Genomic DNA, 15,660 nt, shown 5'->3' with positions numbered 1-15,660 from the left:
TTTGGAAAGATGCTGTGTGTGTGCGTGTGTTAATACAAGCCCCATTTTACTAGAAAAAATAAAGCGTAACGTTTAGTACAGGGAGGTTTTTTTTCGGGAAATGTGTACGCGTTGAACAATGTTGAGCATCGAAAAACACAAAAATTCCTCATTGCAGGAATGTGGAAAATGGTTGGCCAAAAAGCGTCACAAAAGCGTTCACATGCGTCCGCGTGATGGTATGATGCGAACAATTCCAGTGAAAAAATGTCCGTTACGTCAAAGGAGCAAAACGGGCTGCCAAATGAAATGGCTGGCGAAAGACTGGTGGATCAAGAAACAGAACGCACCGCACAGCCCCTTTCCCGGGTCATCGGGTTCAATCAAGCTTGGTGAGAGTTTGACAGAGTAATTTACTGCAAAAGAACGAAGGAACGGCAGTAAAGCGTTACTTTAACTGCAAAAAGCCAGCATCCTTTTGAATGGTGCTGACCTGATGGACGGCTAAATCCTTCAAGGGTTTCTTTTTGCTTGTTTAAAGGGAACACCCACACACACACACACACACACACACACACACACACACACACACACACACACTCTTTAAAAGGATTTTCCACAAATGTTCGATAAAGCTTGAAGCGTGGCGTTATCTACTGTCCCAAACCGTTCGCTTCTACTCCGATTACGTACTTGATCCGGCGTGGAACAGTTTAACCCGATGAACTGGATTGAGGCCACCGAAGTTTTCAAGGGGAGGTTCGTTTTGTTTGCTTTCGGTGGGAAACTGTGCCAAGATGGCTTAAAGAAGAAAGGTGGCATAGGGATTCTTTCCTTTTTAAGTTTGCTTTGAAGATAGAATTGATCGAGGATAATGTAATAGAGGGTGGACTACACTTACTATTTAAATGACTCACATTGTGTGAAATCAATGAATTGTTATCCAAAGGGATTTGGGAAGCTGAATAATATTTTACTTTAGTTTAAAGAGTTTCAACTCATCACGACATAAAGTGTCGATGAATGTTTCAAATCACGCCCAAAGTTATGCAATTAAAGCAATTTTTATTTTTTATTTTTAAGCCTTTTCATATTTACTTTCAGAGATTCATGTGTAATCTGAATCGTATACTTAATTCTAATGCTGCTTTGGTAAAAATAATTAATTTTTTATGCCTATATGCAATTGTAGGACCTTTCTAAAAGCGACACGAAAAGGAAACTTTTTGACATTAAATAAGTAAAACGAATTGTTAAAAAATATTTGTTTGTCTTATTTAAAATTTTTAAACTAAATTATATAGCTTAGACCAAAATATTGAACAGTCCAAACTATTAACGCATAAAATTAACGCCTAAAGATATGCAATATCAGGCACTTTGTCGAATGAGTAAAGAGCTTTTTTTTTAATTCCAAACTTGCAAAATTTGACTGCACAACTCGAGTACGAAGTTGTGGTAAATTTCACCACCAGCAGACCCCCCGCCAGAACCACGGAAACCATCGACGGGTGGTTAAACATTGTGGTACCATCAAACACGAACCAGGCACGCGTACATCGTTACCGTTACCGCGGAATACCGTTCGTTTCATGCTGTAAAATGGGTGCCTGTTCCTCATGAAGAGGAAGGCAACAAAAGCTTTTGGCAAAGAAAAAAGCTTTTCCATTCCAACGCTACCGGTGCTGGATGAAGTGTTGTCGATTGTACGCTCGGTAAGTACGCGGTCGGTAGGCAGAAATGCCATTAAAAAAACACATGAACCAAGGTACCAGAGTTTTTGGAATGCTGGTGCGTGTGTGTCTGGTGGTTGGATGTTTTCCCCGGAAAGCATTTAATTGTATTTAGGAGCGGTGAAATATTTTATTCATTGCAGAAATTCATTTACAACCGGCTCAGTCGAATGGAAGATCCATTTATTACATTTCGATGTTCGATTGTTGTTCGATGTTGAAGTGCTCCAGTTGGGAATGTTTTTAACCGAAGAGTGGGTTCTTTGCATGCTTTTGCGATTCGCAATTTGAAAGGTAAAAAGGAAATTCGAAATGAAAACTGTATTTGATGAGGAATCCATTTAAATGTGAGCACTTTATCGAACATTTGTTAGTTTTTTTTGTGAATTTTCATATTTTTTTTTACAGATATGAATTGATTTCTCATCGAATTGATTCATAGAATATTTTAAGAAAAGCTTTGCAATCATTTAAGTGGGAAATATAATGTTTGAAATTGGACTGTTCGGTGAATTGTTATAAAATAAATAAATATCTGTTGGTTGAATGATATTTAAATATGGACCATAAAGATTGACAGTTTGTTAGTTGTACTTTAAAACCTTTACCACCGTCTTTGTTATATCTTGTTTAACTTTAGTCTAAAGCAAAGAGTTTCTCTATCAAGATGAGCTTACAATTCCTTTATTTGCTTCACAAAAATGTCTTTTGTTCGAGCCGTTTCTTTGTACTGAAAAGCTACACCGTGAAAGAATTCAAAACAAGGTTAAGTTTAGTGTAAAGACAGAGTTTTCACAAAATTAATTAAGGCGATGGCCTAACATCATTAGCCCCGCCGGATGGATTATCTGCGTGGCGAACAGTTCAGAATCCTTTACCAGGTCCAGGTTGAGTGGCAGCCAGTAAGCGTTGGTCCTGGTTCTGGTCCACGGTACAAGCTCTGTGGTCTAGTCAAAAGCTAGTCCTGATTGAATTAAATGCGGTAATGTTGCCAATCTCCGTACCGTGTCGCTGATTTCCGGGCCTAGATTTTTGGCATTTTAATGAATGGGCCTTTTGTGGTAACGTAATTCAATGTTCCCAGCACGGAGCTGGGAAGGAAGATGTAAGGGCGAATGGTGGTGGAGCCAGATTCCCGGAAACACACACACACACACACAAAAGACCTGCCATCTTCGCTTTTGCTGCTTTGAATGTTCCCTGAACGCGCCTTAAATGCCACTCGACTGGAAACGCCCGGCCTGGGGCACAATAAATATATACAGCCAATTAAGCTGACAATGATTGAAGGCGAACGCTTTTATTGAATCCGGTCTGCATTATGGATAACATAATTTTAAAATTACGAACAGCATCGCCGGTATCCCTTTTGTTTGCGAGTGCTTCCCCCCCCCCCCCTTGGCTAGTGGCGTTCGTTATCTCGGACGCGACTGAGCTTTTCATCCCTTAGCCTTGAGCTTAATGAATGATACTTTGCTGATTTTAATATGACTTGCTTGATCGTTATAACGTCAATTTTGTAGAGTGCTGGCTGGCTGGTGGAATGTTTGAAGCGCTTTATGGATTTGTAGGAAAAAAAACTTTATCCACCGAGGCCATAAGGCTGGTTCAAAATCTTGGTTAAAATCTTCAGAGCAACAGATGAAAACAAATTAAATTTGTAGTATAGTTTGATTACAATTTCCAATCGCTGGCTCATCTCATCTACTCGAAGCGATACTTTCAGCTTTATTTTTTAATACCCAGATACTTAAGCAGTTTGCTGTATAAATCACAGCCAAAATGTATGCAATCTTCCCAACATTTTAAAGTAAATATATAGCAGTCCATTTAACTAGACATTCCTTGTCTGCAAGAGCACAAATATACAAAACAATGATGATCAATCAATGCTAAGCTCTTCAAAAAACTTTCCACAAAGGTTTTGCAAAGATACCTCTAACCATACAACACTCTGTGTGCAAAACTTTCCCTCGTGGGACATCAATCATAACAAACCAAAACCAAAGAACGCTGCCAGCCAGCCACCGCATTGCAATTGCAGAACTCCGCCCCAACTGCTCTGCTCTGCACCAGCACCATTCAACGGTCCGGGTTGCTACATAATGCAGATACTGACCGCAACCGCAGGTTTACTGGCGTACTGTCCAGATGAACCCGATGAACCTGGATATGGCAGCACTGTTTATTGAGCAGGGAGTGAATATATTTTCCTCGTGAGAGTTATCTCGCCGTGATCAGGATTTGCGTTTCGATGTAGCTTTAACTCTTAAATGCATAGTTTTACATCAGGAGTGCAAACTTTTTACTGCATGCTTTAACACTGTGGTCCCCCCCAGCAAATAGTTTGATAAAAAATTTCGAAGGGTATTTTTCCTTCTGGCACACAGTCAAGCACCTAGTTTCACTTCATGGATAGCTTGTCGAAAGTTTAAGTGCACTTTCATCTCAACTTCACATCGAATAGCTTCGGCCGATCGAAGCCCGAGTGACATGAGTCGAAAGTTTGGCCCCTTTTGTTTTCTTGACATAAAAGGTAACTGTCGAATAACTTTGAATATCTGAAAGTGGTGCCTTTCGTTGCTTCCAGGAAATAGCATCACATTCTTCTAGCTCCGTGTGATGGAACAGCTACTTCATTTGCTGTATAAAATTGCTGATAGAAGGTGATAAGTGATTAGCATGAGTGCATTACCTTGCTCAACCGTACTCAACTGGGGATTTTAATTAAATTCATTACGCTTGAAAGTATGTAATCTCTACTTTGCAAATCATTTTTCATTATTTATTTCGACCCTTTTAGACTACTTTCACAAAACTTCTCATCTGCACTCAGCTAGCATTGCATACCTTCAGGCGACTGAAACACACACAACACTGTTTAAGGGGACACTGTAGAGATTTCTAAATAATTTAACTAATTTGTTAATTTTAGCGATTAATATCTTATTAACTAATGCATAGATTAACAGGGTTAATAATTTAATAATTTACCTAAAATATTATTTGTGCGTATTGCATACATTTGGGCGATTCTAAAAAATGATTATGCCCGGAGTAAGGAAGAAAATAGTTTAGTTACCTAAAGATATATAAGAGTTTACTTTATTTAAAGGGGTGTAAAGCGTTCTACCTCACCGAGAATTTATCCAGCGGTGGAACTCTAAATGTTAAAAATGTGTTATTTTCATGGGAGAAGCATTACTGTATCCACAGCAATTATTTCAATTTGCAATCCCGCTCGGGCGCAAAACCACCGTACGGCTTTTTCAATCAACGTTTCAAACAATACGAAAACTTAGAAGCTCTTTCCAGAGCATGGTTTCAAAACTATCTCGCTCGCCTTGGCCGGGATGTAGAACAAGTGCCCAACAATGCGTAGGTAGTATGTTTCGGGACGGGCTTCAAAACTTCATCTTTTTCAATCTCGAACCAGCCAGCGAGCGGCACAATAGAACTCAATCAAGAAACAAATCGAATCGTTTTGCAGCCGGTGGAATTGTTCATCCCCCTTCTATCTGATGCTACCGGGCTTTTCTTCGCCCGGTCGGTGCTGCTTGATAGCTGAGAGAAATGTTTTCCTGGAAGGGTTTTTGCCGAGCGAGCTAGCCCACCGAGCCAACTTGCCAATCAATGCCAATTCAATGCTGTAAAACTTGAACAAAACGCGGCAAGAGCAAGCATTTCGCAGGGAAAACTTTGCACTTGCATTTTCTCCGGATAAAAGGGGGGAGGGGGGGGGATTCCACATTTCACTCAACGAAACGAAGACCACAAACTTATCATCCAAAGTCCTGTGTTTTGAGATGGAATAGGCAAATCATATTTGTGAGGAAATTGTACGAGAGCAGCTCGGAAGGATGGACGGGTGTGCTCTGAAAGCTTTTCATTCGGTTGCCCCATTTATCTGATTTGTTTGTTTGATTTAATTCTAGCATGAGTCGGTTTACGGTGCAACAGAAAGGGAGCAGAAACTTTGTTTTGATAGCACCGTTTGAATGATTCAAATTGTTTAGAAGCACAACAATCTTGGGTTTATTTTCGTTAATTAGAAAACAAAACGTTTTCAGCTTCCAGGTATCATTCACTTGTTGCATTGCATACTGCAAGGGGGAAATTGATACCAAAACGATGCTTTATTGTCAAAACAGACAGAGATGTAATTAATAAACGCAAAATGTTAGAAATCGCTTGCGGAGAAGAGAATCTGTTCGAAAACGCCCTAAAGTATGCAATGGATTTGCAAATGCACTTTTTCATTCGAAACAAACGGGTCTGGCTGTAGTGTAGCAAGTTTTTAGTATTGATAAACAGTATTAGAAGTTTGTACAAAACAAGTCAGATTGGAAGTCTTAAAATATCAAACCGTCCTTCTATTAACTTAGTTGGAGATGTTGGGTTTATCCAAGACTCCACAAAACCAGTTTTTCGTATGTGTTTATAGTTAATTGAGGCAAAAATAATATTGAAAAGCAAGCTGGTGATTACAGCCATGAATTACAACCATGAAAAGCCTCATAAGACAGTATTTTGCATACATTTAGGCGTGATTTCATTTTAATTTTCTCAATTGATCCTTGGAACCACTTAAAGAAACATGAAAGATCCAACAACGTCTCCTTGTTTGCTCTACTTTGTCTAATAAATTTCTATCACCCAATCAATTCGAACAATGTCTCTAAGACCTACACGTGCTATTATCACTGCTACAATCCTCTAAGCTACAGCGTGTTGTAAAGATCACCCACGATCAACTGGCAGGCCTAGCGCCATTAATAAAAAGCAAAACTTTAACGTAGTTGCGCGCTAGAACAAGCAGGTGTGAAACAAACGGTGAGCTGATATTGCACCCTAACCACAAACCGTTGCCTAATGCATCGCGAGGGATAATGCAGGAGAGTATTGCGTTTCGCTAAAGCGGTTAAAGCCACACGCCGGGTACAACAGGGGCTTAGAATCGTGCTGAAGCAGTAAGATAAGTCCCACCAATTTCGTCCTTTTCGGTGGACCATTTCGCTGATGATCCAGGTGCGTATATATTGTAACTTCCACACTTTGCCACACTACAAGCAGATTTGGAGAAACAAAACGGAGACAGACAGAGAGAGAGAGAGAGAGAGCGCGAGAGAGACGGAGAGACAGACAAATACACAAAGAGACAGAGGAAGAACGTACACAAGAGAGCGAAAGGGAGACAGCGTACCCAAGGGTTACTAAATTACGCGGGGGGAGGGAATGTTTCTACCTCCCATTGTCCCTTTGATGACAGATAACACCTTGTAAGCTAGGGTGTAGGGTGTGTTGTTTCAACTAACATTTAGGTGTGGGTGAGTACTAATGTCCGTGTGAAGAGTTTTGCCAGCTACACTACCACGAACTGTGTCGGTTCTCCGAAGACGAGGGTCAATACTAACAGGTTGTATGTGAGGTGAATGCGTGTGAGTGAGAATGAGTAACCGAGGCCGGTCTAGCGATAGGGTTAGATTAGCACGCGTACTGATGCCTAGCACTAGTACGGAGCGTGTGTTGATGAGCGTGTTGGTGAGTGACAGGTTCACCTTTGACAGGTGAGTGGAGTAGTAGGGAGTTTCGGGTTTTCACACCTCACTAACGGGGGTTCCCTCATCATGAAATTCACACAACCCCACACACATATATTTATACGCAAATGCTACCACGCAGAAAAAAAAATCCTACACGCACACAAAAATACACACGTTTGCTCGTTCAAAAAAACAATCAAAAACGGTAAAAAAAGGATATGTAACCAAAAAACGAATCTATCTTCTTCATTCCATTGAGCGTGTTACTACTAACAAATTTTGACATCAAATTAGTTAAAACAAAAAAAAAACAAAAAACGAAAAACAAATGCAATTTCATTCTCTAAAACACTCTAAAAATCAAAGGTGGAAAACCACACGCAAACATACGCGTTCCCTTTTTGGAGACAAACACAAAAGCACATAAAACTAATAACTAACAAATCAAACTAAGATAGTCATAGTAACGAAAACAATAACCCAAATACTTACTAAAGGTTTTGGTATCAATTGCACTATTGTTCTGCCCTGTATGTGTGTGAAATGAAGAAAATTAGCGTATTGTTAAATAGTATGTGTAGTATGTGGTGTATTTGTTGCTGCTGTTTGGTATTAAAAATCGCTCAAGACGAGGACGAGATAGTGGGGTTGGAAATAAATTTGTTTCTCTATTTTTTTTTTCGGTTGAGCATCAGTGGGAGAGATTCCAAGGGTAAGGTATCTAGCCGAACAGCAAACGAAGTCTTTATTCTCTACAACGCTACTGCAGAACATGGGCAGCATGGGGAAGTCGACAGTTAGAGGGCGGAACCGAGCGAGTAAACGAACCGGAGCGAAACGATTGCTTCACAAACGAGATGCGGCACTTTAGATGCTGCCCATAACCGTGGCGGCTCTGCAGCAAGCTGTAACTGCAACTGTGCAAGCAGCCCAACAGCCGTGAAGAAATGCAATGACGCTTTGTTGTTGCTACCGCTACTCTTTGATGAAGCAATCAGCGAAGCCTGAAAATCGTCTCGCAGCAGAGATAGAAAATGGTGGAGCAATGGAGTCGGGGAAAACACCAGAACCTGAAGCACATTCTCACAAAATGTGGCGTTTTCGTTCGGAACATAATCGACGACGTAGCACAGCGTAGCGTAATCGGTTGCCTTGACGAGAAAAGACTCATCCGCGAAAAAAAACGCGTTTACGCCTGGCTGACGAAGCTGATACGGAGCAAGTTGTACGGTGCTGCGGGTGCGTGGTACAACTCTTCAAGAATATCCATTACATGGGAAAATCATGGGTTTGGAACTTCTTTAGTGAACGGAACTGCCATCATTACAAACGTTAGGTGAAAGCAGCGCACAGTTCTGGTCTGGTACGGCCAGCAAACCAGAGCGGTAAACAACAACGGAACAAATCAACACAGTTTAAGACGTCAATATGGACCGATATGAAGCAAACAATATTGATTTCAAGGACAAACATGGAGGATTTTTTTTTTTTTTTTTTGGTAAGTTTATGTGGTACGATTGCTGACTACTATGTAAATGTTTGATGAGAAAAATGTGGTTGAAAAAACTACGAATAATAAAAAATGATAAGAGAAATGAAAATAACATACAAAGCATTTATTGGAAATGCCTCATTTGTATTTTTTTAAATTATCAATCTTTCAACAAAGTAATTTGAAAAAATTATAGATTTAATGTTCAAACCTGAAAGACAAAAAAAGGCAAGTAGCTGTAGAAATTGTCATATCATAAAAAAATTAAATACAAAGTAAAAACATGAAAATTACTCTAAAGTACAATGTCTACATATTTTTTATTGTTTTTATATTTTTTACATAATTATAAAAAATCATATTTTTGAATGAAAATAACATGTACTGGGTGAATTTTTATATATGGTTAAAAAAATTCAGCAACACGGCTATAATATTCTTAAAATAAAATAAAAAATGAAAAAAAATCTAGAATATTTAAAAACGGTGAAAGAAAGACTAATTTGATAACAATTCGTAGGCAATGTTGAGCAAAAAACAAACAAAAAATAAAATAAACAAATGCATCTTTCTGCAAAAATAAAAATATGAAAAAAATCTTCAGTAAAGAAAGTTATTTAAATTTAAGTTGCTTCGCATTTTACACAAAAACTCCTTCAACAAAATTGATGCCAAAAAAGAGAACAAAATAAACAAAACAACAAAACAAATGAGATGAAAAATGATATTACAGAAGCGCTCAAAATAAGATTAAAACCTTTAAATGTCTTATAAAATATTTAAAAAAATAATAAACCCAACATTTCAATGTGAAAACAACAAAAAATTATTGAGCATAATAAGATATAAAAATCAAATCGAAAAACTGAGTAAATACGCTCACGATGATAAACTCATGCAAATGCTGACAAACAGAGTACAAAACAGACCAAAATAGACGCATTAACCTCCTAACTTATACCAGCACGATCGCCTGGTATCGTGGTAAACCATGTAGCACAGTAATACATGTACACGAAACAGGAGCACGATATGAAGAAAAAATAAATTATCAAACTCAACCACATGGAAGCACAGGAAAAGAAAACCCCTTTATCAGCAGGAAAACAAATTCTGCCAACGGTAAAACTACACGTACATACACCACTAGACAGTGGCAGGGAGAGAGAGAAAAAAAAAGAACGAAACAACAACGAGCACAACTGTACAGCGAGATGATATAGAAGAAGAAAAAAAAAACCCTGACGAAAGCGGCGCGTCATTCGGTATCGTAGAAATATAATGGTGGAAAACTGTCATCCTCACGCTTCGCTCGGTACACGGCGGAGGGAAAAGCGCGGCGACGAGCCCCTGAGTTGAGCAGTGCTCGGCGGAAAGAAATGCAGCTATTTTGTTTCGCCAATCGGTGATGTCCTTGCAAGAAGGCACTTGTTACGTGGTGTTGTGTGTTGGAAGGTTTGTGTGTTGGGAGGAGCGACCGCAAAGCCGAGGAACCGGAAACGGGTAGACGAGATATAGAATATGAGTAGCTCAAAATGTCAAAGATAAAACTCGACAGTGGATGAAATCGAAACAAAACCAAAGAGAAAAAAAAGGGGAATGGGGGAGAAGTACACACAGACACACAACCGCCAGTAGAAGAGTATTGTTTGCCTCCCATTTCCACGGTTGTCATGAGTTTGAAGCTCTTGTAGTGGCTTGTAGGAACTCTTGTAGGAATCAATTTTGGAAACAGCTTTCCGGGGTTTTCCACGCAAACGGGTAATGACAGGTGTGGATTACGTGGGCAGAATTTAGAAAGGGAAATGTAATTGAATTTTTCGACCTCGTAACAGTTCCGATCGCAACGCACGGGAGGAGGTTTGAAGGATGAGTGGAAAAACAATTGTGGCAAAATAATGACAGGATGGTTTATAAAACACATGAAACAGTAACCGTTTAATGGTAGTAGTAAAAAAACTGTAAAACGAGCGACGTTATGGTGCTTGGAAGAGTGGGGAAAAGTGAAAAAGTGGAAAAGGTATTGAAATATGACGAAAAAGGAGATAATAAACGGCTAACAACAACATCTCGTGACGAGAGCGAGAGAGAGAGAGAGAAAGAGATTGAAAAATGAAGATCGATTGAGTAATAGGAACGATCGATGTTGCAACAATCGGTAGGAAAATCGATAAAACAAATGCAATGAACGACAACTTTGTTGAAATGACGACACAAAAACACGACAATAATTGAGAAATAGAAATGGAAAACAGAGCGAGAAAGAGAGAACGAGAAAAGAACGAAACGCATATACATACACAGAGAGAGAGAGAGAGAGAGAGAAAGGAATCGTACCTGCTGCCTTCGACGGATCCGTTTCCGGGCCGCGAGAAATATTCGCCAGTACAGGAACAGTATCACCAGCAGCGGTACGTAGAAGCTGGACGCGGTGGCAAATATCTGGTAGCCGACGTCCTGCGACACGATGCACTGCAGATCCTGGTAGACGCGCGTTTCCCACTCGGGATCCTTCCAGCCGAGCAGGGGCGCTATCGAGACCAGCACCGATAGCGTCCAGATGATGATGATCATGTAGCCTATCCGGCGGGCGGTACGCTGATGGGCGTAGTCAATGTCCGTCACTGCCCAATATCTAAAGGTGAAAGGAGAAGAAAAATTATTTGAAATTGTGTTCCTTTGGATACACTAGAAAACTTAAAAGAAACATCGAAAATAGGACTATCGAGAGCACAGAAGTAATGTTGTAAATAATTCGTCTGCATTACACAGGATGGAAGAATTCGTCCCAAGGGATTCCCTCGAGTGTTTCAAAGGTAAAAGTTTCAGTTAAGAGTATTATTCTTCTTTTTCGAACTCCTAGGTCATGCCTTAACGAACTCCTTAGTCATTCCTGCCATATAACGGCCTGGTCCCTGGCCGGTCCTGGTCCTAACGGCCATACGGACCTGGTGCATTCCTTTGAAATCTGGTAATATCTGCTTAAAGTTCAAGTTCAATTATGTTTTATTAGCCTCCTAATGATCACTGACACCTCAAGAGGAATTGACCTGGCTTGGCTTCTTCTGCGTAGGGTTTGGACGCCTAGGAGCTGCGTAGGAATCTACTATCAGGATGAGATTTGATACTTGCTTTGTTGTGTTGTGTCCACTAGGAGGAGGCTTTGTCACTAGAAGTTTTATGATAAGTTCAATAATAAGGTTCCGTGGCCGAGGCGATAGTGACCTCCACGCGGCAGGATCGGGGTTCATATCAAAACTAGAAAATGGAAAAAAAAAAATGGCAGGCCCAAACCTTTCCAAGTTGTAGAGCCAAACAAGAGGTGGGATAGCTACTAAAAGCCGTCTTTTAGAATCTATGATTTTCCGACTATTAAAACTGGTTGGAGTGGAGCCGAACTGGAGAGTAGAAAGTGCCCAATAACGAAAAGTTTCATAGCAAGGGATGAAATTAATAGTTCGACCTAATATTGGCTATGTTGGCGCCCAAATGGCTGCAATCCGCAATACGCTAGACAAAATATTAGTATTAGTGAACGGGAGTGGTCGGGATCAAGACGAAAATAAAAATGGGAATTAAGGAGCATTTAAACGAACATCTCGAGCATATCTTGACCAAGCCACTATCAATCTCTTGAGCTATCGTTCAGGCTGTCTGTATGTATGTAAGGATAAGTGGTACAATATTACGCACTTAGGAATTTTTATTTTATTTTTATCTATTTGTAAGAGTTTTTGAGAACTAGGAGAAAGGGTGATCTAAGGCATCGATCAGTATTTTATTTCATCAAAAAAGCCAGATATAGCTCGATAAAACCACTTAAAACTCGCTGAACAGCAATAAATGTTTCTTAGCAATAGAATTTGAATTTAAAGTGGTTAACATGAGCTAAAAACATTGAAACCTACAGTGCAGCTTAACAATATAAGCTGGAGTTTTCTTGCTTAAGCTTTCAGAGGTTAAAAGCAACATAACACGTACAAGAATGTACAATCATGTCTGCAACATCAAAAGCACAAGCAGCACCGAGTATAGCTCAAGCACATGTGTACGAGACCTGCACTACAATTTGTCTCCCTGGTAAACCACAGACCACAGAGCATATAGAATCAATCTACCGTGCAATCACAAGCCATGAAAGTTCACAACAACAAAGCCCTACCAGAACCGATAATTTGTGAATGATTATTTTCTACGTACCAATCGGGGTTTTGCGGTGGTAGATTGCACGATCGTGTCTCGAGATAGTACCGAGATTCTGGTTGCTCGGTCGATTCGATAAACGCTTGTCTATCTAGGTCCGCCCTGCTGCACTCAATGCGCGCCGGTTTTCAGTGGCTTCAGTAACCACCGAACAACCTTTCTTCAGAAGAATTTGCGTGTGTGTGTGTGTGTGTTTGCTTGGGTGTGGGACCATAGTTGGTGGACCTTTCTTCGTTTTTCCAACTGCCCCGAACGATACATGTATGCGCACATTTGCATATAAATTGAATGCAGGGTACGATATTTTACATATGTTTGCTGCGACAGCAAAACCAACCGTTGCAATACGACCGCAACCTCCGAAAGAGCTCTCGGAGCACTAATGCCAGTGGACGGATGGCGAAAGTGGCGACTTTTGTGCCACTTGCCACTCGTTGGGCGCTGGTGGCTTTGAGTCGCCTTTTTATTTTTTTTTGTTTTCGAGAATGGATACGATTTAAGGCTTTTGCTGGGTGCGTCTTGTGGAGTGGTGCTACGCTTAAGAGCGGTAGTTTACTTTCAAGTGTCTAAAATGTATGGCATCGTGCGACGTCGTTTGCTAGTGGTCTAGCCATAAAAATAATGATTACGTCTCCATTGAAGCGAATAAATTTTGAATAAAACCGGTAGGAAAATAATAAAATGTAAAATCAAGACTATAAAGATGCTACAAACACCTTTTTATGGCTTACAGTATGATCATACGAAGTATATGATTCACTAAGAATGTAATAGTACAACATTTTCATACCTTTAGGCGTTTTGCTAAAAAATTGCCTGCATTAAGGCGCATTTAATAAATCGTCATTTGGAGCGTATTGAAACACATTTTCTAACCAGCTTTACTGAGTCACACCGTACACTGGTGACTGGAGGCTAGGCTACACCAAACCGTGTAAGTGGCAGCACATAAATATGTATTTGATAAATTATTTTGCGATTACGCCGGATAAATTTGCACCACTCTTCAGCACACACACACACCAACCAACATTATCGTCTGTTAGCATACAAACACGCATCGCTGACGACACCCGCTGCATGTACCGAGCCCACGCGCTGGTGCACTGCGACATTCCTTTGCCTCGGGTTGTTATGCGATTGCACTACACAAGATGCATCCTGTGGTGCTTGTGCGGGCGCGAAAAACGCCCCCTTTGCGGGAAGGATGGCACGTTAAACTCGCTGCATAATCTATTGCACGTGATTGTGGTGGTAGGATCGCAGCAACCAGCACACCATTGAGAAGGTATCGCATATTTGCAGCTTCTTATTTCGCGCCAACGAGACGGGTACCGCTAGTGGGCGCATTCTGCTAAGCAAATGTTAGCAATACACTTACGCTGAATGAAGTTACGGACGGTGGGTCGTTACGTGCGAATTCTTCGCGATTACAGGCTGTGTGTGTGTGGGTGCTTCACACTCATTTTATATGGTGAATCTTAATGCTAACATCACATTAGGAATTGTGATGTTGTGTAAAGGGCGTTACATTTACATAACTTTTCACGTGGGTAATTTTTACAATAAAATATTCAAACTGCATTTCATGTCACAATCATTAGCATGAACTTTGTCTGGTAGATTGCCTACATTCAGGCGCGTATAAAATGCACCAATGGGATTCATTGCGTCAATATTTTCACCTGTGGTTTTGTCGCAGCTGGTGACCCCCTGCGACCCATGCATTGGCATAAACTCTTTAGTAGTTGCTCAGTACACAGAGTAAAACTCTTGTGGTTTGCACCACTGAATAAAGCCACAGCTGTGCATTGTTCATTGTTTCCTTAACGCTTCACACTTTCTCCATTGGCTGAATGGTTCACCTGGAGGGACGGGGTTGCGTTTTACCTCAATACATCCAGCAGCAGAGAAAGATTTGCGCTTGTTACAGTACCTGCTGTACCAGTAAGGTGCAGCACACGGCAGGACACCGGGTTGACAACTACCCAACAGTTCTATCCTGCTGCTACTGTAAAGCTGTCAGTTAAATGCATTAAGATGACGGCATGTACGTGTGTGAGTGGGATGGGCAACTTCCCGTGCGCAATCAGAACCGGGTCGACATTTCCATAATTCCAACACCTTCAGCAAAGGTTACCCGTTCGGTAGTATGTATCTCGTGTTTGTCCACACGACGAGAGTGGTTTGAAATGGGAACTTCACCGTACTGCAGTGAAACAATTTTGCATCTCAATCCATTTGATTGGAACCTTCGGATGAGCGGTGCAATGGTGAGCAATTTCCAATTGAGCCTGTGTGTCTGTGCTTATTTATCGTGGATTAGAATGAAAATCTGATACGTATAATGCCAGTGCCAGATATTAATCGATCGCATCGGAAACGGAAGTAAAATCACATTGATATGGGTGTTGAGATGGACTGGAATGTACTCCTAATGATTATGGATTAAGCCCGATTGTTCGCATAATGCAGTGAGTGTATCATAAACTAAACAAGGCTTTGAAGTAGAAAATCAATGGTACAGTCGGTATTTAGACTTAAACACTATGTAGCACTTTAACTTAATAGCCTAATCGTTTAACAAACGATTTAATTTAACTGGTTTCATAAAAAAAAACTTGAGTCATCTTTTTATATCTATAAAAGAATGTGTTTTTTTAATTAAAATTGTATTTCAGAACTGACAGCTAGTTCCAAGAAGGTATTC

General features: G+C 40.4%; 1 protein-coding gene across 4 annotated transcripts in view; it reads right to left on the bottom strand.

Annotated features, from left to right (window-relative positions):
• LOC118507349 (5-hydroxytryptamine receptor-like) overlaps window positions 1-15,660 on the bottom strand; it is a 99,345-nt gene that overhangs the window by 2,856 nt on the left and 80,829 nt on the right. For 2 of the 4 annotated variants that reach the window (XM_036045754.1, XM_036045756.1), the window contains exons 6-7: window positions 11,085-11,382; window positions 7,748-7,783 (exon numbers count right to left, since the gene is read on the bottom strand). In XM_036045754.1, the coding sequence (XP_035901647.1) occupies window positions 7,748-7,783; window positions 11,085-11,382 (334 nt within the window). The remainder of the gene's footprint in view (window positions 1-7,747; window positions 7,784-11,084; window positions 11,383-15,660) is intronic. The other 2 variants (XM_036045755.1, XM_036045757.1) reach the window with 1 other exon arrangement.

The sequence above is a fragment of the Anopheles stephensi genome, chromosome 2, assembly GCF_013141755.1.
Source record: "Anopheles stephensi strain Indian chromosome 2, UCI_ANSTEP_V1.0, whole genome shotgun sequence".
NCBI classification, from domain to species: domain Eukaryota; kingdom Metazoa; phylum Arthropoda; class Insecta; order Diptera; family Culicidae; genus Anopheles; species Anopheles stephensi.
Note: the sequence above shows the minus strand (reverse complement) of the source record. Positions and strands in the feature narration are given on the sequence as shown.